The sequence below is a fragment of the Natrix helvetica genome, assembly GCF_964273705.1.
Source record: "Natrix helvetica genome assembly, chromosome: 3".
NCBI classification, from domain to species: Eukaryota; Metazoa; Chordata; class Lepidosauria; order Squamata; family Natricidae; genus Natrix; species Natrix helvetica.
In genome coordinates, this window is record NC_138549.1 from 173,705,889 (window position 1) to 173,732,067 (window position 26,179).

A 26,179-nucleotide genomic window follows, 5' to 3' on the forward strand; every position below is an offset into this window, starting at 1 on the left:
CTGCCGATTTGCAGAAGTGAGTGTGCGCACACACACACACACTAGCTTTGCTTGCACGCACCCTGTCTGCGCATGAACTCAGTCTTCCGCGCATGGGCTTTGGCTTGGAAACGTGCCTAAATAGGATGGCATAGAGACAGGGCGAGTGATTGGGCCCACCCACAATTTCCACTCCCCGTCTGAATGCCACCTCTGAACACAATGAAGTTCCCGATGACTGCAGGGGAGCCAATGCATCTTCAAAAAGCCATCTATGGCGATTGCCAGCCATCCAGGGCTGACAGGGCTGACGCAAAGGTTTTTTTTTTAAAGCAACTGGACTTTGTTTTTCCTTGAAGACATTTCGCATCTCATCCAAGAAGCTTCTCTGGTTCTGAGTGAATGGCGGAGGATGGAAGGATGTGTATTCTTTGCAGTCATCTGGTCGTCAGTATTCTCTCTGAGAATCATTGAGGCCCCTTGGAGGTTTATCTCTGTCCTCAGAGTGACCTGAGTAGTGCAAATGGGTGTGGGGCCTTCTTGGAACTGCTGAAAGGACTGTGTTGTAAACTGGTGATAGATGATGTCATATCCCTCCCCCTCGGTGGAGGATGGGCTGTTCGATCTTAATGCAAATGGCCTCTTTGACCCCTCAACCAACTCTGAGGTTGACTCAGCCTTCACTCCTTCCAAGGTCAGTAAAATGAGGAGCCCGATTGTTATGGGGCAAGAGGCCGACTCTGTAAGCCGCTTAGGGAGGGCTGTAAAAGCACTGTGAAGCAGTATATAAGTCTAAGCCAGTGGTTCTCAACCTTCCCAAAGCTGTGACTCTTTAATACAGTTCCTCATATTGGGGTGACCCCCAACCATAAAATTGGTGTCTCGGTTCCTAAGACCATCGAAAATATGTGTTTTCCGATGGTCTTAGGCGACCCCTGTGAAAGGGTCGTTCGACCCCCAAAGAGGTCCCAACCCACAGGTTGAGAACCACTGGTCTAAGGGCTACTGCTATTGCTTTGCCCTTCCTTCCTTCCTTCCTTCCTTCCTTCCTTCCTTCCTTCCTTCCTTCCTTCCTTCCCAGATTGTTGGGGCCATAGGCTCTGTAAACCGCTTAGAGAGGGCTAGAAAGCACTGTGAAGTGGTATATAAGTCTACATAAGTCTAAGGCAATGGTTCTCAACCTTCCCAATGCCGCGACTCTTTAATACAGTTCCTCATGTTGTGGTGACCCCCCAACCATAAAATTGGTGTCTCGGTTTCTAAGACCATCGAAAATATGTGTTTTCCGATAGTCTTAGGCGACCCCAGTGAAAGGGTCGTTCGACCGCCAAAGGGGTCCCGACCCACAGGTTGAGAACCACTGGTCTAAGCGCTATTGCTATTTGAAACCAGCGGTCCTCTCTGTCCACAATGCGGACTCAAGGACTCTCAGAAAGAGTACTAATGACCAGATGACTGCAACAATATAAATCCTTCCATTCTCTGCAAATTCAGTCAGAACGGAAGAAGCTTCTTGGATGAGGAGCAAAACGCCTTCAAGGAAAAACAAGAAAGCCCAGTTGCCTTTTGAAAAAGCACATTTGGTACATCGTTGTTTTTTTAAGGTGAAAAGGCCAACCAACTTTAGACCAATCAGTCCAGATGGGATAATTACACTGAGAGCTAATGTGTCCCACAGCAGGAAGCCAACAGTTATGTCAACAGCCAACCCTACCAGACGGGGGTCCACAGGGAGTACACGGAGAGCCCGAGTGATGCAAGCATTGTCACAGCATCGCAACACACACCTCTTTTGTGTGTTGCAGCACTGCCTCTTTAAGCCTAAGAGAACCAGAGCTTGCAGTAACTTTGCAACCATGGTTTCATCATTCTTGAAATCAGGGCACACCATTGGCCTCACCTTAAGCCCAAGAAAGACAATGGAAAATGCTAGTGAACCTTTGGGAACGGTGGATGGAAGAAAGCAGCCTCGTAAAGACAGTCCTCGACTTACGACGGTTTTTGTTTAGTGACCATTCAAAGTTACAAGAGAAAAAAAAAGTAACTCATGACCTGTTTTCCAAACTTTTGACCGCTGGAGCATCCCATTCGATCACTTGATCGAAATCCAAACGCTTGGCAACTGACTCATGTTTATGACGGTCGCAGTGTCCCGGGGTCATGGGATCCCCTTTTGTGAACTTCTGGCGAGCGAAGTCAATGGGGAAGCCAGATTCACTTCACAGCTGTGTTGCTAACTTAACAGCAGGGACTCACTTAACAATTAGAATAGAATAGAATAGAATAGAATAGAATAGAATAGAATAGAATAGAATAACAGAGTTGGAAGGGACCTTGGAGGTCTTCTAGTCCAACCCCTTGCTTAGGCAGGGCACCCTGTGGCAAGAAAGGTTGTAAGCGAAGGCAAAACTCACTCAACAACTGTTTCACTTAGCAATAGAAATTTTGGGCTCAATTGTGGTCGTAAGGCGAGGACTACTTATAGTTGACTGAGGAAGCTTATGAATAAGCAGGGTGATGGAGGTGACAATTTAAGCAGCATCAAATGGAATATAATGTTCAGCTTGCGGGAACTTCCTGTTCCACTAATTTTCTTTGGATTCCATCCCAAGTCCCGGATCCGCTTCTGGGCCGAGCATTTAATGAGAAATTCAAAGAGCAGATTCAGAAAATAAGGTAACGGAGATGATTAAGCCCTATGAGGAAAGAGCCCGGTAATAGCCTTGAGACAAAGGTGACTAAGGATGTACACCCTTCAAAGTCTAGAACAGATGCCTTATGGAAGTTCATGTTCCAGACTGTGGAACATGGAACCAGGGAATTAAATTACAAGGGGGCAAACAGACGTGTTCTTAATGTGCTATCAAGGGTTTCTCTCTCTCTCTTCTTGGGCTAGTAATTTCCTTCCTTCCTTCCTTCCCTTCCTTCCTTTCCTTCCTTCCTTCCTTTCCTGCCACATATGTACGCATATAGGTATACATTTGAACTAGATTGTGATGTTTCTCTGTGTCATATATCTGTGTGTATTTGGGCATATGAATAATGGGAGCTGAATGCAACGAAATTTCATTTTAATTTATACTGATTAGAGTACATTTAAAACGACAATAGAGTTCTATTCTATTCTATTTTATTCTATTCCTTGTTCTGTTCTATTCTATTCTATTTCCATTCCATTCCATTCCTTGTTCTACTCTACTCTATTCTATTCCTATTATTCCTATTCTTATTCCTACTCCTACTCTATTCTATTCCTAATATTCCTATTTCTACTCCTACTCCTACTCCAATTCTATTCTATTCCATTCTATTCCTTGTTCTGCTCTATTCTATTCTAATCTATTCCTATTCTTATTCCTATTCCTATTCTTATTCCTATTCCTACTCCTACTCTATTCTATTCTATTCTATTCTATTCCATTCCATTCTATTCCTTGTTTTGCTGTACTCTATTCTATTCCTATTATTCCTACTCCTATTCTATTCTATTCCTAATATTCCTATTCCTACTCCAATTCTATTCTATTCCATTCCATTCCATTCTATTCTATTCCTTGTTCTGCTCTGCTGTTCTATTCCATTCTGTTCTGTTCTATTCTATTCCTTCATTCCTCTATTCTACTCTATTCTAATTTCCAACTCAGGGTTGAACTGTGGGGTCCTTGGTACCCTCTGAGCTTGGGGGCTTTCTTGCAGACGTCTCATTACCAATCTAGGTCATATCATCAGTGCACTGGTGATGTTACTTAGTTTGATAATGAAAGGTCTGTAAGAGAACTACCAAGCTCAGAGAGCACCAAGGGACTCACTTAGGGTCCTCCATTGAAATTCTGTGTAGTTCAGGACCCATAAAAAGATGTACACAAAGCATGGCTAAACTCTACAAGTTCACTGTCCTTAGAGGTAATAATGGTCTTTTTTTCCTGCAAAGATTCATGGAAGATCAGGCTTAAGCAGGGTGATTGCTACTAGCTTGATCAGAGCTTATTTATTTATTTTATTTTGCTTCTATGTTAGCCATTCCCGCAATGTCAGCTCCACCTGAATCATAAGCTGCTTATCCCAAAACTTCATCTGTTAAGAGAGAAACATTGAAAAATGGCTATTGGACACCGATCCAGGTTTATGATAAACCTTGGTAGATGCAGTAAAAGGTTTTAACTGGGTTTGAGCATCTTGCCAGTAGTCTGTGGGACCCATCATAGCAATGCTGGATGCATAATTCAACATCACTTTGACAGCCTATTTATACAGTGGGCACATATTTAAATCAATATAAATTTCATCATTTCCCGTTGAGCATTCGGAACGAAGTTAACTATGCAACGAACTGAATTGGGTTCACTGTCTATGGAGAAAGACACATTTAAATACTTGTGGCCCGCCAGTGGATCTGAAAGCAGAGTCAGACAGTGAGGCTGTTGGGGAGGAACATGGACCAGTCCTGGAGTCTGGGGAGGGCTCGGATGAGGGGTCTGCGTTGGAGGCAGAGAGGGGGCCGAGGCCGTCTGGCAGTGACCAGTTGCCTTCGAAGCTAGACAGCAGTGTGGCAGAGGAACAGCTGGAGCCTGTTCCCAGTGTGCGCATGCGCAGAGCTGCCAGAAGAAAAGAACAGCTCAGAAATCAGGGTCAACTTGGGAGTAAAGCCACAGGTGGATGGTGAATGGCCCCTTCCATAGGAAATAAAAGAGGAGTGAAAGGGGAGTGGGCTTTTGCAGGAAACAATCCGTTCGTTAGTTCGTTAGTTCGTTTCAGGAGTGTGAAGATCTGTCCGTGAATCTCAGAGACTCTGTGCCCAGTCTTTCCTTGCACAGCACGGCATTTGGAAACTATTGACATGGCAGCTTTCCAAGCTAGATCAGATCTGTGGTCATAAATCCACCTTTGAAAGACTGTTTGCCAGGCCTTGGCTGAAGGTGAATGGGAGGAGTTCACATTCGTTTAATAAAAGGGGTTTTGTTGGGACCAGGGATCCCCTTCGTGCTTTTTGGGGGAAACCTAGGTCAGAAAAATACTTTGGTGATGGATTCTTGACTGGATAGGAGAGAATTAAATGGGGATGGTGAAGAAAGAACGAATCTATTAATGAATAAGGGACCAGAAATGACACCACAATAGCTCTCAGAAAATCTGACCCATAAACCCCTTTCATTTACTCAGATATGGAGGTCAAGCAATTGGACAAGAGGGCTTCTGGCCAAAGCTTTGAAGTGATTTTGAAGTCCCCCTCTGACCTGTCTCCGGAGAGCCCCGTCCTCTCCTCTCCCCCCAAGAAGAGGGACCTGTCCCTGGAGGAGCTGCAGAAGCGATTGGAAGCTGCCGAAGAGAGGAGGAAGGTAAGGGGAGGTCGATAATGGTTCACGCATGGTTGACTGGCACTTCCCCGAATTTATCTTCAGGCAAATTCTCACCATTCCCTGTGTCAGGTTTCCAAGAAATGCCCTAATTGATTCATGAGCCTCGAGTCAAATTTCAAAAGAAAACCAGTCATTTATTAGGAGCATTTGGGCAATGCCTTGTTTGTGCAGTCAGAGCTTAGCCTTATTTGGCCTGCCACACTTTCTATTATTCTGCTATGCATTTTCTATTGTGGGGGAAATGGGAGGGAGGATTATAAGGAGTTGCATACTATGTAGACACAACAGAATTCTTTCTCTTCCTCCATCTTCCCTAAGTCTTTACACCGCCTGAGCTTGGGTCGGTGCTGGGGCTCAGCAACCTGGACAGCACCCCAAAATTCAGGGTAGCTGGTGTAGTATTTTAAAGAAGATTCGGGTTAATGTCAGGGTTCCAAATAGCATCCAAAAGTAAATCAGAGTCCAAGGCAAAGTATTGCTCAAAGTTCCAATTTATTAAAGGAGCCATGTTGGCGAATCTGAAAGCTTCCCGGTTTCCCCCAATTTGAAAGTTCAAGATCTTGTCCCCACACCCACAAGTCCATCCCATGGTCCAATCTCCCACTGCCATGCTGGCAGTTCCACCCATTCAGTCCTGGTCAGGTGCAGAGGTGCAAAAATAAAGGATGACCTTAGCTTTCTAGAAAGAATATTGTTATGGCTACATAGCATCTAACTCCGTACAATCCCCCCTCCCATTTTCCCACAATAGAAAATGCATAGCAGAATAATAGAAAGTGTGGCAGGCCAAAGATCCAAAAGAAAAGATGGCTGCAGGCCTGACAATCAGTGCTAGAAGGAGGAGGAGGGAGGAGGAGGAGGAGGTGGAGGAGGAGGACGACGACTGTGGGGTCCTTGATATTCTCTTAGCTTGGTTGTTTTCTTGCAGAGGTTTCATTATCATCACTAGGTAACATCTTCAGTGCTAGAAGCAAGTGAGGTTTGTAGAGGGGAGGAGGAGGGCTGTGGGGTCCTTGGTGCTCTCTGAGCTTGCTTGCTTGCAGACATTTCATTACCAAAGTAGGTTACATCATCAGTGCTAGAAGGGAGTAGGGTTTTAGTCTTTTGTGCATGCAGTATACAAGTAGCTTGCCTTGTCAGTGTTGGTGGGAATGCTCTCGGGAGTTCCTCGATTAGTACCCGGTTTCCCCGAAAATAAGACCTCCCCGGATAATAAGCCCAATTGGGCTTTTGAGCACATGTGCTTTTAGCCCTGCTCCAAAAATAAGTCTTTCCCCGAAAATATTGCAACACGGCAGCAGCCATGAGGTGACCACGCTCGCCACCTCCTGCACCTCAAAAGTAATAAGACCTCCCCGAAAATAAGGCCAAGTGTTTATTTCGGGGGTCGAAAGAAAATAAAGACCCTGTTTTATTTTGGGGGAAACATGGTAGGAAAACCAAATCAACGCACAAGCACGCACAAACATACTATATGCACATGAATGCTCAATAGCTGGCTGGGGAATTGATTGATTCATTAGAATTTGTCAAAGAAAAACGAGAACAAGAATAAAAAAATAAAAACACGGTGACAGGGAACCAGAGGCAGGTTAGCGCACTCGTGCATGCTCCCTCTACTAACCACATTGAGAATTCTGGGGGTTGAAGTCCACGGGCCTTCAAGTCGCCAAGTTTGGAGACCCCCCTGTCCTACAGCCAAGTCGAGGGTTACAGGAGAGCCGGGGGTCGTGATTGGCTCCCAGGCTTTAAAAAAAGAAGTCCATACCAATGGTGATGCTGCTTGGGAAAGCTTCTGGGGTGAGATTGAAACATTTTAGCAACTGGTACTATGCTCATTTGCTGGGTGGGTGTGGCCATTATGGGCGTGGCCTTCTCTGCCTCCTGCACCATGGAGGGGAGCATTTTTGCCCTCCCCAGGCTCCAGAGGCTTTATTCAAGCCTCCGGGAGGGTGAGTACGCCCTCCCCTGGGCTCTAGAGGCCGGTAGCGGGCCTGTTTCTGGACTTCCGGAACTTCCGGGAGGCCCGTTTTTCGCCCTCCCAGAGCCTCCGCGCAGCCCCTGCACTTACTCGGCATCCAAAACGGGCTGCGTGGAGACTCCTGGGAGGGGAGGGGTGGGCGGGGCCAGCCAGTCCTTGCAACTACCGGTTCGGTGAACCAGGTGTAAAATTAGTGTTATGGGTTTCCTTGCAGAACCAGGAAGCTCAGGTCCTGAAGCAGCTGGCAGAGAAGCGCGAACACGAGCGGGAAGTGCTACACAAGGCCCTGGAAGAGAACAACAACTTCAGCCGGCTGGCTGAGGAGAAACTCAACTACAAGATGGAGCTCAGCAAGGAGATCCGCGAAGCTCACCTAGCTGCCTTGAGGGAGCGACTCCGCGAAAAGGTAAGCGCACGGCGACAAATCCCAGCAGCTCATGTCTTTGACCCTAAGCTGCCCCCATTGCGAGGCTGCGGGGGGGGGGAGGAAACGCACAAGGATAACGATAAAAGATTAAATCACAGCAATCTATGAACCAGGGTGGCGCAGCGGTTAGAGGGCAGTAATGCAGGCGACTTCTGCTGCCTGCCGGCTGCCTGCAGTTCATCAGTTCAAATCTCACCAGGCTCAAGGTTAACTCAGCCTTCTGTCCTTCCGAGGTGGGTCAAATGAGGACCCCAGATTGTTGGGGGCCATAGGCTGACTCTGTAAACCGCTTAGAGAGGGCAGTAAAGCACTGTAAAGCGGTATAGAAGTGCTATTGCTATTGCTTAATACCCTGTTGTCCCAAAAATAAGACCTCCCCGATAATAAGGCCAATCGGGCTTTTGAGCGCGTGCGTTAAAACCAGCCCTGCCCCGAAAATATTTCAACGCATGCGCAGCTGGTCCCCGCCATTTCCTCTGGTTGTTTTCCGTGCAAACAACACGAGACGAGGAGGCAAGGCTGGATGGGGGGAGGGGGTTGAAGGGAGGAAGACACCGCCTTATTTTCAGGGAATCACAGTATATATCTGTCAAGATGGACACCAACTGGGGACATGAGTAGGATACACCTGGGGGGCGGGGGGGGGAAGTGCCCTGAAATCAAGCCAAGATCTTCTCAACCATTAAAGGAGAATATTTGTAGCTGAGAGAGGATCCTTGGTGCTCTCTGAGCTTGGCTGTTTTCTTGCTGACATTTCGTTACCCAACTAACCCTGGTGATGTTAACCTAGTTTGGGAAATGAAACGGCTCCAAGAAAACCACCAAGCTCAGAGAGCACCCAGAACCCCTCCTCTCAACCATACGCAACATGTTGCTTTGTTGAATGTGAACTTTTAAGATTACTGCATTCAGTTTTGGTTGCCACGATGGAGAAAAGATGTGGAGACTCTAGAAAGAGTGCAGAGAAGAGCAACAAAGATGATTAGGGGACTGGAGACTAAAACATATGAAGAACGGTTGCAGGAACTAGGTATGTCTCGTTTAATAGAAAGAAGGACTAGGGGAGACATGATAGCAGTCTTCCAATATCTCAGGGGTTGCCACAAAGAAGAGGGAGTCAAACTATTCTCCAAGGCACCTGAGGGCAGAACAAGAAGCAATGGGTGGAAACTAATCAAGGAGAGAAGCAACTTAGAACCGAGGAGAAACTTCCTGACAGTGAGAACAATGAATCAGTGGAACAGAAATTGCCTCCAGAAGTTGTGAATGCCCCAACACTGGAAGTCTTTAAGAAGATGTTGGATAGCCATTTGTCTGAAATGGTATAGGGCAGTGATGGTGAACCTTTTTTGACTCGTGTGCCATAAGTGGGGGGAGCGCAGGGGGGTCGAGTGCGGGCATGCCGCACCCATAATGCAACGCGCGACCCCCCAGTGCGCATGCGCGCACAACGCGTGACCCCCCCCATTTTTACATTTTTTTTGCCCTCCCCAGGCTCCAGGGGCTTTATAGGAGCCTGGGGAGGGCGAAAAGAGCCTCCCCCGACCCCCCGGAGGCCCTCCGGAGTCTTCAGGGACTGTCCGGAGGCCACCGAGGTGCTTCTCCCTTGCAAACCAGAAGTGGGTTCCTACCGGTTCGGCTGAATAGGTAGTGACTCGGCTGGACACGTGACTGTACCGGTTCTATCCTGCACCTGCGCAGAACAAACTTCATTGAAAAAATGTAATTCCCCCCCCCCCCGCTTTTTTTAATGATGTGCACATGCCAGTCCCAGAGGTAGGCCGTTTTTCACAAAAGCGGACCCGTTTTTGCCTTCCCCCAGCCTCCAAAAGCCCTCTGCAGGCTTCAGCAGGGCTGGGGGAGGGCAAAAATGCCCCCGTTTTGGGGGAAAACGGCCATTTTTTGCAAAAACAGGGGCGTTTTTGCCTTCCCCCAGCCCTGCTGGAGCCTGCAGAGTGTTCCTGGGGCCGGGGAGGACAAAAATGTTTTGTTTTTTTTTACTGGGTAGTTTGTACTTTGCTCCGGCGAGGCTGGAAACTCAAGTTGGCCACACCCACTCAGTCACATGCCCCCGTCTAGCCACGCCCACCGAACTGGTAGTAAAAAAAAATTGAAACACACACACACACACACACACCCCCGCTGCAAACTATTGTGCTGTCTTCACCCCTGTTATTACCTCTCTGTTTTCCAGGAACTGCACGCAGCCGAAGTGCGCCGGAACAAGGAACAGCGGGAAGAGATTTCTGGATAAGTGGCTTTTCTACACAGCTGGCACCTGCTTCCTAATAACTAACCCACCGATCCCAATTTCTTTTTTTAATTTTTTTTTTTTGTCTAGACAGGGCAACATCCGTTTTCTCCGGGGTTTTTTTTCGTTCCCCCCCTTCCCCCTCCCATCCTCCGGTGTATGAGCTCCACGTCTTTCTCCTCTCTCTCTCTCTCTCTCTCTCTTTTCACGTGGAGGTTCATAGAGACCTCCCAGCCGACTAGCCATTAGTTGGACCTTGAATATAAGCATCCATCAAACCAGCTTTTTCCTTTTGGGCTGTTTGGAACAAAAACGCAAAACCATTTAATGCACAAGAACGAAGGGAACGCTTTTGGCGAGGGGTTTGGCCGCGTTGCGAAAGGCTGCTTCTCTATGAACCCCCATATTATTCTGATTGAGCCCCCCCCCCGATTATTCACTCCCGCGCCCCCTCCCATCCCCCTTTCCCCCCCAGCCAAGGAGACTGTTCAAAGAGGACTCTTCCCCTGCCAAGGCCTGTCTCACGCACCCTATGGTGAAGGAAGATATCTTGAGTTAAGGGCACGCTGCAAAACGGAAAAAAGCAACTTTCTATTTGCGAAGGAGGAGGGAATGGCACGCACACATCCGAGCCGCTATTTGTGGTGGTTTCTTCCTTCTTCTTCTTCTTCTTCTTCCAGGAGGTCTGCCTGGGAGAGGGGGAGAATTTATAAAAAAATCTTACGAGGCCCTTGCTTTCTTGGTGAGGAAAGTTATGACTGAATAGCTGACGGTTTCAATTTTGCTCTCTTGATTGATTTACAGCAGGGGTGTCCCAACTTGAGAACTTTAAGACTTGTGGACTTCAACTCCCAGAATTCCCCAGCCAGCATGGCTGGCTGGGGAATTCTGGAAGTTGAAGTCCACAAGTCTTAAAGTTCCCACGTTTGGACACCCCTGATTTACAGGAAAGGGAAGAGTCATTTCAGAGTCTTGAGTTTGAAAAGGACATTTAAAAAAAACCCAAAACACAACACCCAAAGAGCAGGCATGAAATGTTGCCCTATCCAACCTCAAACCTAATCCGGGCTTTTAGACTGAATGGCGCAACCCAGATTGTTGGGGAGGGGGGTGGGAGGGGAGGGGACAACAGGCCAACTATGTAAACTGCTTAGAGAAGGCTTTAAAGCACCGTGAAGCGGTATAGAAGTCTAGGCGCTATCGCTATTTTCCAAAGTCTCTCTCTCTCCAGGTTTAAGGACCGCAGGACAGCAGGGTCATTGGGCGTGAGGTGTGGTCATCGGCATCGCACAGCAGGAAAGGGGCTTGGCTAGAGAGCGGCAAACGAGATCTCGGACTAAACATTATTTCTGGAGAGGTTAAGCTGATTTTTCTCTAAAGATGGAAAGGGTCTCGTTTGAAACTCCTCTTTGCCTTTCCCTGGCCTACTAGCTTTATTTTCAAAGAGGTCGACGCGGATTGAGATTCCTTGGGCATTTAGAGTGTGAAAAGTTTTTTTCTTTCGAGGAATGTGTGACCATCAGAAAGAAAGAGGGATAGAGTTAAGATCGCGTGAAGTGTTAGTACCACTCACCGAGACATTATATCTTTGGTTTTGTAGGAGGCCCGCTGTAGCAAAAGATGTAAGAACGGGATACCTTCGGTCTCAGTTAATTAGAGTGGGGGGCTGTCTCAAAGAAAGAATTGAGAAACATAAAAGAAAACGGGTGAAGTGGCAGCTTAACAGAATGCTAAAGGGAGCAAATGTTTTGATGGCCTCTCTATCAAGGGTTTCAGGAGTAATTTTGAATCATTGAAAAAGTTGGTAAGAGCTAATCGTCCATTATTTATTTATTTATTTATTTATTTATTTATTATTTATTATTTATTTATTTATTTATTTATTTATTTATTTATTTATTTATTTATTTATTTATTTATTATTTATTTATTTATTTATTTATTTAAAACTGGATCAGGCGAAACCCCGATTTGGAATGGCAAAATATATGCTGGCATCGATCGAGTGATCACTATTAATCCCCCCCCCCATTTACAGCTCATCTTTTAGTTTGCAATAATAATAATAATAACTTGGCACCGTGTCCAAGAATTTTACAACATACACCCACAAATTGCAGCTTCCTGCAATAACACCAGCGGAACTGCAAAAAACTGCGCTGCTCTGAACATCTTATATTTTAAGAAGGTACCTGGTTGATACCTAGGACGCTGGCAGTAAACCGTACCAACCATTAGCACCAGTCAGTGGTATTTGTGATGCATTTTTGATGTTCAGTTGGCTGAGTTTCATGTTTAATGAATAAAGTATATAATACTAATAATAAACACCAAGAGAATAAAAGGCTTGTTTAAATTGCAGGGAAAGTGCCAGGAAAACAACAACAGCAGATGATCGTCCAAGCTTTGTCCATTCCCAAATGTCTGGTGTGGATATAGGTCTTATGAAGGCAGGCTGTTTTATTCTGCAGAAGTTTCTAGTCCCCATGGCAGGTGTTTAATTCAGCCGAAGCAACCCGTCAAATACCAGAGTGAGTGCTGTTTCCAACGGATCTTCCCAGGGCTTGTATCCACGACATTTTAACCCAAATATAAAGAAGAATTTTTTCCACCGGCTCTTCTAAGAGGTTGGCGTTGGGTTGGGTGAAATGGGAGAGAAGAGCTAGTATTAATTTAATATTCTGGCAAGTTGGTCTCCGAGTGGTGTTGGCAAATTGGTCAGGCTGGCCTGTTGGATGGCTGTGAGATTAGAACTCTTTGGTCAGTGAATTATGACGTAGGGATGGTAATAATATCTTGTGGTTCTCAACCTTGGGCACTATAAGACGGGTGGACTTCAACTCCCAGAATTCCCCAGCCAGCATGGCTGGCTGGGGAATTCTGGGAGTTGAAGTCCGCTTGTCTTAAAGCAACCAGAAACATTGCTAATAGGTTGATTCATATCACTGTCATTAACATCACCATTATCACCCAGGGGAAAAAAAAAACAGTTCTGAGATGTATTTTAGTACAGATTATCCTCTTGGATCAGGCCAGGTTTCATCTTAGTTCAGCATTGTCTTTCTCCCAGATGTTTCCCACAAGGAAATGGAGACTGAAATTTCCCCCTTATTGGCTCCTTTCCAATTGATATTTGGAGGCATTTGACCTCTAACCTGGAGAGAAGACCAGATGTGGTGGGTGCTTCGTCACTGGAGGTTTTTAAGAAGAGACTGGGCAGTGGTTTGTCGGAAATGGTATGGGGTCTCCTGCTTGAGCGGGGGGTTGGACTAGAAGACCTCTGAGGTCCCTTCCAACTTTGTAGTTCTGCACCTCTTGATAGACTAGTTCTCCATTATTTCCCCGCCATTCTTTTTCAACAACATGCAAGTTAGTGGCCACCTCCATCTCTTTTCATCATTCAACAGATTTATTAGGCACTGTGGTTGGCAAAAGGCAGCATATTTTTTTCCCTTTCCTGACCTTTTGTTTAAGTAGTTATAAGTTCTTCCTATTGAGCTCAAATATTACTTCATTTGATTAGGGTTTAATGGTAATTCATATTAATGTTAATATTATAGGGTTCTTCTGTGTCCATAGGTTTCAGTCTCAGTATTCCCAAGTCTATAGATCAGGTTTCATTTCCTAAGCCAAATGATTTTGGGAAGGCAGGAACCAAGCTCTACGTATCTGCAAAAGTGTCACCTTTCGGTGCCCTTACTCAGAAGAGAGACAAGAAGGAAGGAAGGAAGGAAGGAAGGAAGGAAGGAAGGAAGGAAGGAAGGAAGGAAAGGCTTCTACAGAAAAATTATAATCCCGTCATTAGTCATAAAAAAAGAAAAAAGAAAATAATATGTAATTCCCATGCATAGTATCTTAGCATTAATCAAAAGAAGGAAGGAAGGAAAGAAGGAAGGAAGGACTTCTAAACAAAAACTATAATTTTCACACCTTTCTTAGCATTAGTAGAAGGAAGAAAGGGAGAGGGAGGGAGGGAGGAAAGAAAGCGAGAAAGAAAGATTTCTAAACAAAAACTATAATTTCCACACCTTTCTTAGCATTAGTAGAAGGAAGGGAGGGAGGGAGGGAGGAAGGAGAGAAAGCAAGAAAGAAAGACTTCTAAACAAAAACTATAATTTTCATGCCTATTTTCTTAGCATTAATTGAAAGGGGAAAAAAGACGTACAGAAAAAAAATTATTTCCTACTGTCATTAGTCATAAAGAAAAACTAAACAAAATGTAATTCCCAAGCCTATTTTCTTAGCATTAGCAGAAAGAAAGAAAAAAAGAAAGAAAAAGGAAGGAAGGAGGGAGGGAAGAAGGAAAGACTGCTAAACAAAAACTAATTCTCACCTTTCCCATGTAATTTCCATGCCTATTTTCTTAGTATTAGCAGAAAGAAAGAAAGAAAGAAAGAAAGAAAGGAAGGAAGGAAGGAAGGAAGGAAGGAAGGAAGGAAAGAAAGAAAAGAAAGAGGGAGGGAGGAAAGACTTCTAAACAAAAACTAATTCTTACCTTTCCCATGTAATTCCCATGCATATTTTCTTAGCATTAGCCAAAAAAGAAAGAAAGAAAGAAAGAAAGAAAGAAAGAAAGAGGGAGGGAGGGAGGGAGGAAAGACTTCTAAACAAAAACTATAATTCTCACACCTTTCCCATGTAATTCCCATGCATATTTTCTTAGCATTAGCCAAAAAAGAAAGAAAGAAAGAAAGAAAGAAAGAAAGAAAGAAAGAAAGAAAGAAAGAAAGAAAGAAGGAGGGAGGGAGGAAAGACTTCTAAACAAAAACTATAATTCTCACACCTTTCCCATGTAATTCCCATGCATATTTTCTTAGGATTAGTCAAAAAAAAGAAAGATGGCAGGAAGAAAGGAAAGATGGGGGAAAGGAGGGAGGGAAGAAGGAAAGAAGGAAAGAGAGAAAGAAAGAAAGAAAGAAAGAAAGAAAGAAAGAAAGAAAGAAAGAAAGAAAGAAAGAAAGAAAGAAAGAAAGAAAGAAAACCCATATTCTCCAAGCCATGGACAGATTTTTCAATCTTAAGAGGCTTTCAATTGCATAGAATATTGTTGCCAACAACTCGAAGGGATGGCAAAACCCCAAAATTAGTACATAAGGTGGTTGTAATATAGCAGGCCAACTTAGTACATGTATTTTTCAGCATATAAATCACACACACACCCCTAAGAGGGTGAAAATTTGGGTGCGTCCTAGACAACGAATGTAGCCAAAAACGCGAGGCACAGAGGAGGTGATGGTCTGTGGCAATCCCTGCAGCCTGGAACAGCTGATTGGGGGTATTCCAGGAGGCTGATCCACCTGCCAATCAGCTGTTCATGCTGAATCAGGCTGTGATAATGTGCTGAAGCTGACCAGGCTGTTCCCTATTTGCTGCAAGACTTGTCACAGTTTGCAGCAACAATCACATTCAGAAAGCACACACAGGTAACTGATTCAGCATGATTCAATAACTTCTCTTTATATATAATATAACACATTAAGTAAATACACAATCCCAAAAGCAGATTTTCCAACGTGGTAGTTCAGCAGAGGAGTTTCACTTTCAGTTTTAGTTTCCGATATCAGCACAGCATGCAGCTTTAGTACATAACAAGTCACGGTCCTTGCTGTCTCCTTCCTTGTTGCTCACACAGCAAATACCATTTGTTTCCAAAGAGCCCTCAACTCTCTCACACACTGACAGGACGCTAGACAGATGAATACCATGGATGTTGGTAGGCAGAAGCAGAATTTTTTTCCCCTTATTTTCCCTCCCCCAAAACTAAGGTGTGTCTTATACTCCGAAGCATCCTATACTCTGAAAAATACGGTAACTGAAATTGTCTTGAACCCTCCAGAAATAAAATGAAAGTTAAGGGTTGGAAGTTTGAGGCGGTTATCAACAATGGAAAAAGAAAAGAAAAGGGGGATCTTTGGTATCTTTTCCTAATGTAGGACAGGCCTCCCCCACCCCAAATTTTATCTGAAGATTTTACTTCCTGCAAGTTTCAACAAGATTCCCCTGCGTCAGCCAATGGTACCCAATTCCTTAATATATTGTTGTGAAGGCTGGCTGATATTTCTTTAGTTATTGATTGACTTCTAAGAAAAATATTGGTGGCCCAATAGCAGCAACTCTCAGGGCGAGATACACTAAATGTAGCTAAAAATATTTTTAGAATTTGTTAAAAAAAAACAACAACAGCTAATTAACAGCCAAGGAGCAACAGAGGTGTCAGTATTGTACTGCCTGCCTGAAAGGCTGTGCTTAACCCCTCTGTGACCATCTCTTCAAAATAGCAGGTACAATACAGATTTTGCACTGTAATGTCCTCTCCCCTAATATGGAGATCCCGATTGATAAAGTACGAAACAAATGCCAAAGTATCACTGATCCACTATGGCCATGTTTGACCTATATTGGACATAGATGCCAAAACAGCCAAAGTATCTATCTATCTATCTATCTATCTATCTATCTATCTATCTATCTATCTATCTATCTATCTATCTACCTACCTACCTATCTATCATCTATCTATCTATCTATCTATCTATCTATCTATCTATCTATCTATCTATCAATCATCCATCCATCCATCCATCCATCCATCCATCCATCTATCTCAGACCTGCCCCAGCAGGACTCCATTTGATTGAAGTGATAGGTTCTTTTTGTACTAAGGATTAGTGCAGGGGTGTCCAAACTTGGGAACTTTAAGACTTGTGGACTTCAACTCCCAGAATTCCCCAGCCAGCCTGGCTGGCTGGGGAATTCTGGGAGTTGAAGTCCACAAGTCTTAAAGTTCCCAAGTTTGGACACCCCTGGATTAGTGGTTGCCAGAAAAGCAAGGCTGAAGTTCCCGCGCAAAGCATTACAGAATTGGCCCTTCTCCATGGCCCTCCCACCCCCTTGACTGCTCTGTCCATTCATCCAATGGCGTGCCGCATAGGAGTTTAGGAAACAGCTCAGATGCTTGGTGTCACTTGGTGCAGTTCACATTCTTTTTCCAGGCTCTGCGGCCTGAAGACTGGAATAGGAGATTTTCCCATACCTCTGGCATCCATCGTCTCTCACCCTCCCCCCACTTGCTCATCTCTACTCTCCCCATGCCAATTGCCTACTTCCTCGCCCTAACCATTTATGACAGGATGCCAGTAAATCACCAAGCTGAAGATGGCAGATCGGTCCGTCCGTCCATCCATCCATCTATCTTGAAGTTATTTATTGAATCAGATGCTGACCTGACTTTGGAATGCTAAATTATACACCCCAATGCCAACTTCCTGAATTGCCTTTGTGTAACTAATACCTAATCCTGGTTTGGGGCATTTCCACATTTCGTTTGGTTCTAAGTTCTCCTCAATCTCTAAAGCTTTCTGTCTTTGCAGCCTCTGCTTAGATCTCTGTTGTGGCTTTCCAGGCACCAGATGGGAAAGATCTTGGGAGGCAGGACAAAGAGATGTTGCCTAGGGGAACAGTCAGATAAGGGACAGATGAGCCCTCGGCTGCATAACGGGTAGCGAAAGAGACTCAAGAAGGGATCCTTCCCAGCTTCTCCAGCTGTAAAAGGGACGGTGGGAGAATTGTACTTTCAGACTTACAAAACTCTGTTAATGTAGCTTTGCAATAAAACCATTTCATCTGGTTATGATTCCTGTCTGGTTCACCTGGTAAATCCACCTGGTAAGGCTGACCCCAGGATATGGTGTTTCCAGAACCGATTTGCCATTTTGTAAATTCTAGTGATGTGAACAGTGTCACTTTGGGGAAGCTTGTGAATTCTCAGTCTTCTCTAGTTTCTATGCCTTTGTACAGGGCAGGAATTCTTGTCTTTAGAATAGGGGTCTCCAAATACGGCAAACGTTCAGACTTGAGGGTTTTAAGTTGAAGTCCCCAAGTCTTAAAAGTTATCAAATTTGGAGACCTCTGCTTTAGAATTCAGAAAGAGGGATGAACATCTGTCGAGAAAGATTGCTTGGGAGCATGCTGATGAAGGGTGAGAGAAATCAGGTATGCCTCGCAGAGAGTACGTTTACGCAGCTATAACGGATAAAAAAAGTATAGCTTGTTGTCCAAAACTGAAACAGCCTCAGGGACTGATGGGCAAGGAGCAAAGTATGGTATCACGGAAAGAACATTCAAGAAATCTTTGAAGAAAAGCAGGCAATTCCCATGGAATTCCCACCTGTAGTTTATAGGAAAGGTAAAACACACAGGCAAATTAGTTAGTTAAATAAAGGCGAATGTTCTCTCCATTGAACTGATCAAGGAAGACAAACAAACAGCCTGAAGCTGTTTACTTTCCTCCCTATATAAAATATCCAGCCTGGCATTCATAAAAGGAGTCCTGAGCAAGCATTTTGTCTTCGCATCCAAAGAAAAGGGCCATGCTGCTGCAAAGAATTTTTAGTTGGCTTAGGAAGAGCCATTGATGGCGTCAAATCAGGGTCAAGAGATATCGTAGTATGCCTGGGAACAGGATAGAAGAACTGGGTTCAAAAGTTCTAGTTAATCAGTTCTAGGAACAATCATTGGTGAAAGCACTGGCCTATAAAGCAGAATTGTTTTATCAGCATTGGATAGATTTTAAACGCTTAAATAGAGTTAAAATAAATTATAAGGGAAAATAGAATTGCCTGTAAAAGTCATCATCCAGGTGGGAACGGTGAAAATGTCTGCAGGATGATGATGACGGCGGTAAGTCTTAGTCGGTGTGATGCTGTGAGTTTGCGTGGTGTGTAATTCGGATAAGTCTAGGTTTTAGTGTTCTAACAATTGATGTTTTTATTTCAATGTTGACAACAATCAGAAACGCGGTTACTCAGGAGTGCAAGCAAAACGGTGAAGCATTCCTGCTTGCAGTTATTCATTTGAGGTCAGGAAAGTAGTAAATTAGATAGAAAATGGGAAGCGAGCTCTTAAGTAAGACGAGAGACTGAATTGAGTATTGCTGTGGAAAGGGGGGGGGAAGCTGTTTGCTTCACATTTTAAGGATGTTCATTTAATCTAAACCCACAATTAAGACATTTTGGTGCATGTTTGAATTGTGCTGGCAGAACCCCTTCAGAAATAAGAAAATTGAAAACACACTGCTATCATTCATGTTCATTATAATTGAATTTTAATGTTGACTTTCTACATCTTGGTGTGTTGCACAAATTTATTTATTTACTTAGAGAATCTACATGGCCTCCTACTCACTTTCGGTGATTCTAGGTGGCTTATAAAAAATAGCGCAGACTGTTTGATTGGTTTACCAGTTCTGAATGTCAAAAATCCAGCCAAACACTAAGTAGTAGCAAAAACTCGCTTTTACTATCACCTAGTAGTTCCCTGGGTGTTTGCAACCCTGGCTTATGGTTCCGTATATTGTGAAAACTCAGAAAAGGAGCTAGTTAGGGTACACTGTATTCTGAAAACCCCGGCCCCCTTATTTTGCTTAATGATTGTGTTCACACACAATCTTTAGTGTATCACAACTGCTGGCTGCCAGCCAGAGAAATAGGGACTTGGATGCCTGCCGCAGTCCAGTGACAGGCAAAACCTTTTTGAGTCTTTTCACTTGTATCTTAAGACAGCAAGTGTGGTCCACGGGTTTAGCACAGGTCAACACCAGGAATCTAATAAGCAAGTGACAAATCCAGGATAAAAGAAAGGAGACAGACACGCAGTAAGGTGGAATTCACAGCAAGATAGTTGGCTCAAAAATGGATGTTCAGCCTCTGTACCCTGAGAGCAAGACCGATAAAGCCACCCTGCAGAGTAGGTGCTCCAACACTGGAGGTTTTTGGAACAAAAATTTGTCTGGGATGCTACAGGGTTTCCTGCTTGAGCAGAGGGTTGGACTAGAAGACCTCCCAAGGTCCCTTCCCATTCTGTTATTCTCCACCCCATGGAGAGCTGTGGCAGTGGACTCTTCTGCTGTTTGTTTCTTGGCATGTTTCTCAGATCTAAGGCATTTTATCACATGTCTCTGTTTAGGACCAAGTCGTTGGATGAGGGTCTTGAGAAGGGGTCAGTGAGGGCAGGCAAGGAGTCCTCCTGTGGGCTTGCTGGATCTGCCTCATGGGTCTGGGACATTACCAAGAGGATCAGCTGTTGGAAGGAAGGAAGGAAGGAAGGAAGGAAGGAAGGAAGGAAGAAAGAAAGAAAGAAAGAAAGAAAGAAAGAAAGAAAGAAAGAAAGAAAGAAAGAAAGAAAGAAAGAAAGAAAAAAAGAAAGAAAGAAAGAAAGAAAGAAAGAAAGAAAGAAAGAAAGAAAGAAAGAAAGAAAGAAAAGGAATTCAGGTCTATTGTCTCCAGACGTCCTGGCTTCACTTCATCCCCATCTTCATTGAGGGCATGTCCAACAGTCCACACCGTTTACCAGCTACAAACTTAGCAGCTGTGTTTGCACAATGAGGGAAGACCGGCGGTGTATTTGTGCAATGTCCCTTAAGCATGAGGTGCAAAGTCATCTCCTTTGGTTCAGCATCCTTTGCAATCCCAGAAAATGAATTAATTCAGTAAGGAGGTTTTAAGCACGTTTGTGAAAGTAGCTGAAGAATGGGGAAAATCTGGAGGGACATTTGAAAAGAGGGGATTCAACAGCAGGTGAGACAGAAAATGGGATCATCTTTTGAAGGAAGGAAGGAAGGAAGGAAGGAAGGAAGGAAGGAAGGAAGGAAGGAAGGAAGGAAGGAAGGAAGGAAGGGCTGAGTGGGGTATTTTGAAAGCCTTCACTCCATGTAACCTCCTAGACAAACAGAGGAGCTAATGACAGGATATCCAGCTCTGTGGGAGCTTTCTCATCTTCCTAAATCCACACGATATCTGGAGGCACTGATGTGCAAAATTATGGAAAGATGTGGAGCCCAGATTAATGTATGGCTGTTCCAAGGTAGGTCTTGTGGAGTTCAATGGGATTGAGTGTAGGGTTACAGGCTAAGGGGGTAGATTTAAATGCCTCTGCTTTTGCTACTCAATAGCTGTTCGCTAAAGGAAGAATTGGCCCAACTGAAACATATATTTAGATGTTGTGGATGTGTTTGTGCTGTTAGAGCTAATGTTGTGCGTGCAGAAGTCACAATATTGTGCTTCAAACAAATCTGAAAAAAGGATGGGTGGATTAGCCTTCGGCATGCTTCTCCTACCTAACCACTTTGAAATACACTGGTTTGGACCAGTATTTCTCAACCTTGGCAACTTGAAAGGCGAGTGGACTTCAACTCCCAGAATTCCCCAGCAGGTGGGAATTCTGGGGAATTGAAGTCTGCATGCCTTAAAGTTGCCAAAGTTGAGAAATCGCCCCCAATGTCTCTGCCAACTGGGCTTCCTTGTCAAAAACCTCTGATGGTCATCAGGTTGCAGAAGGCTCTCTTGGGCAATCAATGCATTCTGCCATGTTAGTGCTTAGGTATAGAGAATGACATTCATTCATTCGTCTTAATTTCCAAGTGCTTTAAAAGTAGAAAGCGTGTGCCAGGAAGAATTAGCTGAAAATACACCGAAGTTGTTAAAAGTAAATATTAGAGGCGTTTTATCGGATGGGCTTTTTCATCAGTCGCTGGAATCCCTCGTGTAAATAAAATTATTTTAGGAGAATAGCTGGGTACAATGGAAAGGTCCAGAAATAAGTCCAGCATCAATGCGTATGTGTATGAGTGTGGGTCAAAGAAAATAAGCTTTTCCATGATAGGGTATAATGGGTGCAAATAAGCACAAATCAAGCATAGGAAAAGACTCAAATGAAAAATCTATTTGAAATAATGTTTTTTTTTTAAAAAAAATCCAAACACACTAACCCAGTTAAATTTACATCAGTGCACTTCCATCCAAATCTATTACTATATTTGCTGCATTATACACAAAATTTACACTGATAACCATTTTATATTAATAACCAATTCATCTTCCCAAGATTTGTTCCTTGTGGAGCCACAGAAATTATCCATGAAAAACAGAAAAGTCTCAGTCATCTTGAGAAAGCCAAAAAAATTTTTTTTTTAAAAAATACAATCTTTAGGTGAAAAAAAAACACACCAAAACTAAATCAAAATTCTACACTGGCCCCAGGAGGACGAACCAAGCATAGAGACAGGTGGGGGCAGGGCTGAGAAGCAGAAAACCAGGGTAAGAAATAGAATTCTCGCAGAAGAGCGCAGCATACCATCTTTACAGATCCAAACCAATAATTTTCTTGTGAGCCATTGATATATTTTTTACGTCTCTGCTAAAATACACAGGTTGCTAGTGGCAGAACCTTTTATTTCGGAAGACTATGTACAAAATCATTATAACCAATAGCTAAAAATTAAGAGATCTGCTAAAATTACTTTATGTGTGAGAGAGAAAGTAAATGGCCTGGGAACTGAAAGCTTTGGGAGCTGTTCTGTCTCTGTATCTTCATCACCGAAATCTGTTCTTTGTATGGAAGTAAAAAACTTTGAACTTAGTTATAAATCTTTTTGGCATTATTAAGCCCAAAAGGCGGCAATGGTAGCCTTGCCTCGTGTTAATGGGCTAACATCTCACACCTATTTTAAGAAAGCAACGAATCTGCCTGAAACCAGGTTGTCAGATCTTAAATCCTCCGATACAAATGTATGTTGATGCCTAAAGTAACTTGGTTTTCCTTTGGGATGGTGTTATATTGCTGTGTTGTAAAACAAACCCTAGTGTTAAGAATAAATGTTACGTCCTCTTTTGGTGCCCAGTGTGGCTATTCTCTTGAGCAGTGCATTCCACGGTGGTTCTCACTGCTGCTCCTCGGTTAGTATCTTCCATTAACTGTAGATATTTTCTTGGTTGCCCGATGCTACTGGCGCCATGCTTCCAAAGCCAGTGCTGCAAGGTGTGGTTATGTGCCTGCATGTATTAGCGTTGCCAACTGTGACATCATCTAAGTGCATGTAGCAAAAACCACATGCACGCACGCACACACACACACACACACACACAAACCTTGGACGGCTGAAGCAAGGAAGGCGTGTTTATGGTGCTACTGATGATATCCCACAGATGATTTTGTATGAAGAACCAGTTCTAGCCTACACGGATTGATTAATGGCCCTGATTGGGCATCTTCTACAAACTGCAACTGACAAAAAAAAAAGAGAGAGCAATGGATGGTTGAATGCCAGAGAAAAGATTGATTATCTGGAGAGGAAAAAAAAAGGAAGATCCAAGGATGCTGGAATGTATATCCCGTGAGACACGTGGAAACAGCTTTCCTCACAATTCTTCTGCTGTGAAGGCCACAACCCCCAGAGGTATCTAGTTAGAAGTGAAGGGAAAAGAAAAAACTGTCAGCAGCCAAAGTGTGCAACTCCTTCCGATGCAAAAATGGGACTCTCTTCTCTCTTACAGGTGTATTCTAAATGTTTTACTAGGAGCATCACTAGTTAAACTTATATTGCGCATCATTGTAAAAAAGGGTCGTCTCCCTGCAGCACAAGCTCAGCTTACAGGAAGTTCTCAAAACCACCTGTGTGGCAAGCAAACTTAACTTCTTTCTGGTATTTCACCCTCCCCAGGACTCTCCTCCTGTTTTCTCCTGAAGTCTAGTTTAAATGTGATTGGCCTTTCATAAAAGTCACTTCTTAGGGTGCAGTGTGTGCTGTTTTTTGGGGGAGTTTTTTGGTCTTTCCAAAGACGCGGAAAAGGAAGTGTAACGGTGTCATGAATGGATTTTTTTTTCATACTTGAGCCTAATCTGATTCCTTTAATTTCACATGCATTTCATTGTCAACTTGAGGTTGTTGTTGTGCAAAAGAAGTGATTAATGAGGAAAAACAAGAAATAAACTTGGTATGAAACCACAACTCACCATTTTCATTTATCTATTTATTTCCCCCCCCTCCCCCAACCGCAATTGTTTTCAAGTGGTTTTCTGGGATGACCCCCCCAAAAAAAAAAATAAATCTATTGATAAAACCTGTGGAAGGAGGGAAGGAACTTTTATTTCTTGATGGATTTGCTCTCTTGATAAACATTCCCCCAAAGTACCGTATTTTTCAGACTATAAGACACACCTAATTTTACAGGAGGAAATCAAGAAAAAAATAATTTTTGGCCTCCACACATGATGCTTTCACCCTCCCCAGCCCCAGAAGCACCCTGCAGTGCTCCGTATGGCAAATTTTCACCAAAAACGCACCCATTTTTGGCCTGATGCACAGAGAGCTCGGGAGATTGAAAATGGGCTCATTTTCGGCTAAAAAGGGACTTGCGGAGCACTGCAGAGTGCTTCTGGGGGCCAGGGAGGGCAAAACTGTGACACACGGAGGGTTCGGGTAGCCAAAAACACCCGTATTCGGTCTATAAGATGCACCTAAATTTTCACCCACTTTTTAGCAGGGAAAAAGGTATGTCTTATACTCCAAAAAACACGGTATTTTTTAAGTAATCGGACACACAGAAGATACCCAATTAGGCCATATATTATATAATGTAATCAGTTCAAATGAATAAGAGCAGTGTTTCTCAATCTTGGCAACATTGTGCCTTCTCATCCAATAAGCTTCTTCAGTTCAGTCAGAACTAAAGAAATGTATTGGATGAAAAGCAAAATGTTTCAAGGCAAAATACCAAGAAAGTCCAGTTGCCTTTTGGAAAAACACCTTTGGGACAATCGGATGAGATGTTTTGGTCTGAGAAGACAGGTTAGGCAGGTGCATCTGTCCGAGGGAAGGAGGGAGAGGCTGAGGAAGAGGAGGCCCATACTAATTAATGGAAGAAATTCCGGTCTCAATTATGGTTTTAAATTGAGGTCTATTTGCATTGAAACATCTGCAAGAAAACCACCAAGCTCAGAGAGCACTAAGCAGCCCACATATTGTAGCCCGCTAGTGGCCAGCAGAGCTGGCAGCAGATTCGGACAGTGAGGTTAGGGAGGAACATGGGCCAGTCCTGGAGTCTGGGGAAGGCTCTGATGAGGGCTCTGTGTCAGAGGCAAAGAGGGGGCCAGGGCCATCTGACAGTTATCAGCTGCCTTCAGAGTCAGACATCAGTGAGGCAGAAGAACAGCTGGAGCCTGTTCCCAGTGTGTGCATGCACAGTCGCCAAAGGGAAGAGCTAAAGAACAGGGGTCGACTTGAGAGTAAGGCCACAGGTGGACGATGAATGGCCCCTCCCAGAGGAAATAAAAGAGGAGCGAAAGGGGAGTGGAGTTTGCAGGAGACAATTCGTTCGCTTAATTGGTTCGTGATTCTCCAAGACTCCTTGCCAAGTTTTGCAGCTCTCCAAGCCAGAGAAGGTCTGTGACTGTAAATCCTCCCTTGAAAAACTTTGGTGGATGTGAATGAGCAGAATTCACAGTCAATGAATAAAAGGGGTGTTTGTTGGGACCAGGAGTTTGCTTCATGCTCTTGGGAAGCCTCGGTCAGAACACCACAGTTCAATCCCAAACTACAATTACTCTCTTCTATCAAATGCCTAGAATTTCTGATTGTGGGCTACGCTTACCGAGACTGTAATATCAGTACAGTACAGCATCAGGTTATTATCTTTTTAGCATGCCCATTGCCAAGAAAATCAGTAACAAAACATAAGGTAAGATACGCAATGCTGCAAAGTCTGCATTATAAGCGCCGATCACAAACTCTCATTTTTAGGAAGCAGGAGCACGCAGAAAAGCAACTATGCTTATATATGAGGAGAGGTGATTCATCCTGGACACTTCCACTTACTGAAAGAGAAAAACTCAGCAGAAAGTGTGAGTGTGTTCCATTAAAGTAATGAAAAAAACCCACACATTCCCATAGAAATTTAGGAACTGGAACCCTTAGGTTCTTTTTGCAAATCTCTTGGTAAGAATAAGAGATATAAATAAAAATGATACCATATGGGGAGCTCATTAATAGAGGGCCCGGGCAGGCAGAAGATAAAAAATGAATCTTTTGTGCTTTACATGATCAGACTTTCAAAGAGACCTACAGTAGCAGTCATAGGCTGCTCAAGGTCGACTCAGCCTTCCATCCATCCGAGGTGGGTAGAACGAGGACCCAGATTGTTGGGGGCAATAGGCTAACTCTGTAAACCACTTCGAGAGGGCTGGAAAACACTGTGAAGCGGTAGGTAAGTCTAAATGCTATTGCTATAGGGAATTTTGGCAATACTGACTTCAACATTTACCTCTGCTATGTCAAGAATAGAATAACAGAGTTGGAAGGGACCTTGGAGGCCTTGTAGTCCAACCACATACTCAGGCAGGAGACCCTATAT

At 43.9% G+C, this 26,179-nt stretch overlaps 1 protein-coding gene across 2 annotated transcripts in view; it reads left to right on the forward strand.

Annotated features, from left to right (window-relative positions):
* STMN3 (stathmin 3) overlaps positions 1-10,344 on the forward strand; it is a 40,073-nt gene extending 29,729 nt beyond the window's left edge. For both annotated transcript variants that reach the window (XM_081945977.1, XM_081945976.1), the window contains 3 exons: positions 5,140-5,315; positions 7,532-7,723; positions 9,939-10,344. In XM_081945977.1, coding sequence (XP_081802103.1) covers positions 5,140-5,315; positions 7,532-7,723; positions 9,939-9,998 — 428 coding nt within the window. In that variant the 3' untranslated portion in view covers positions 9,999-10,344. The remainder of the gene's footprint in view (positions 1-5,139; positions 5,316-7,531; positions 7,724-9,938) is intronic.
* The last annotated feature ends 15,835 nt before the right edge of the window (positions 10,345-26,179 follow it).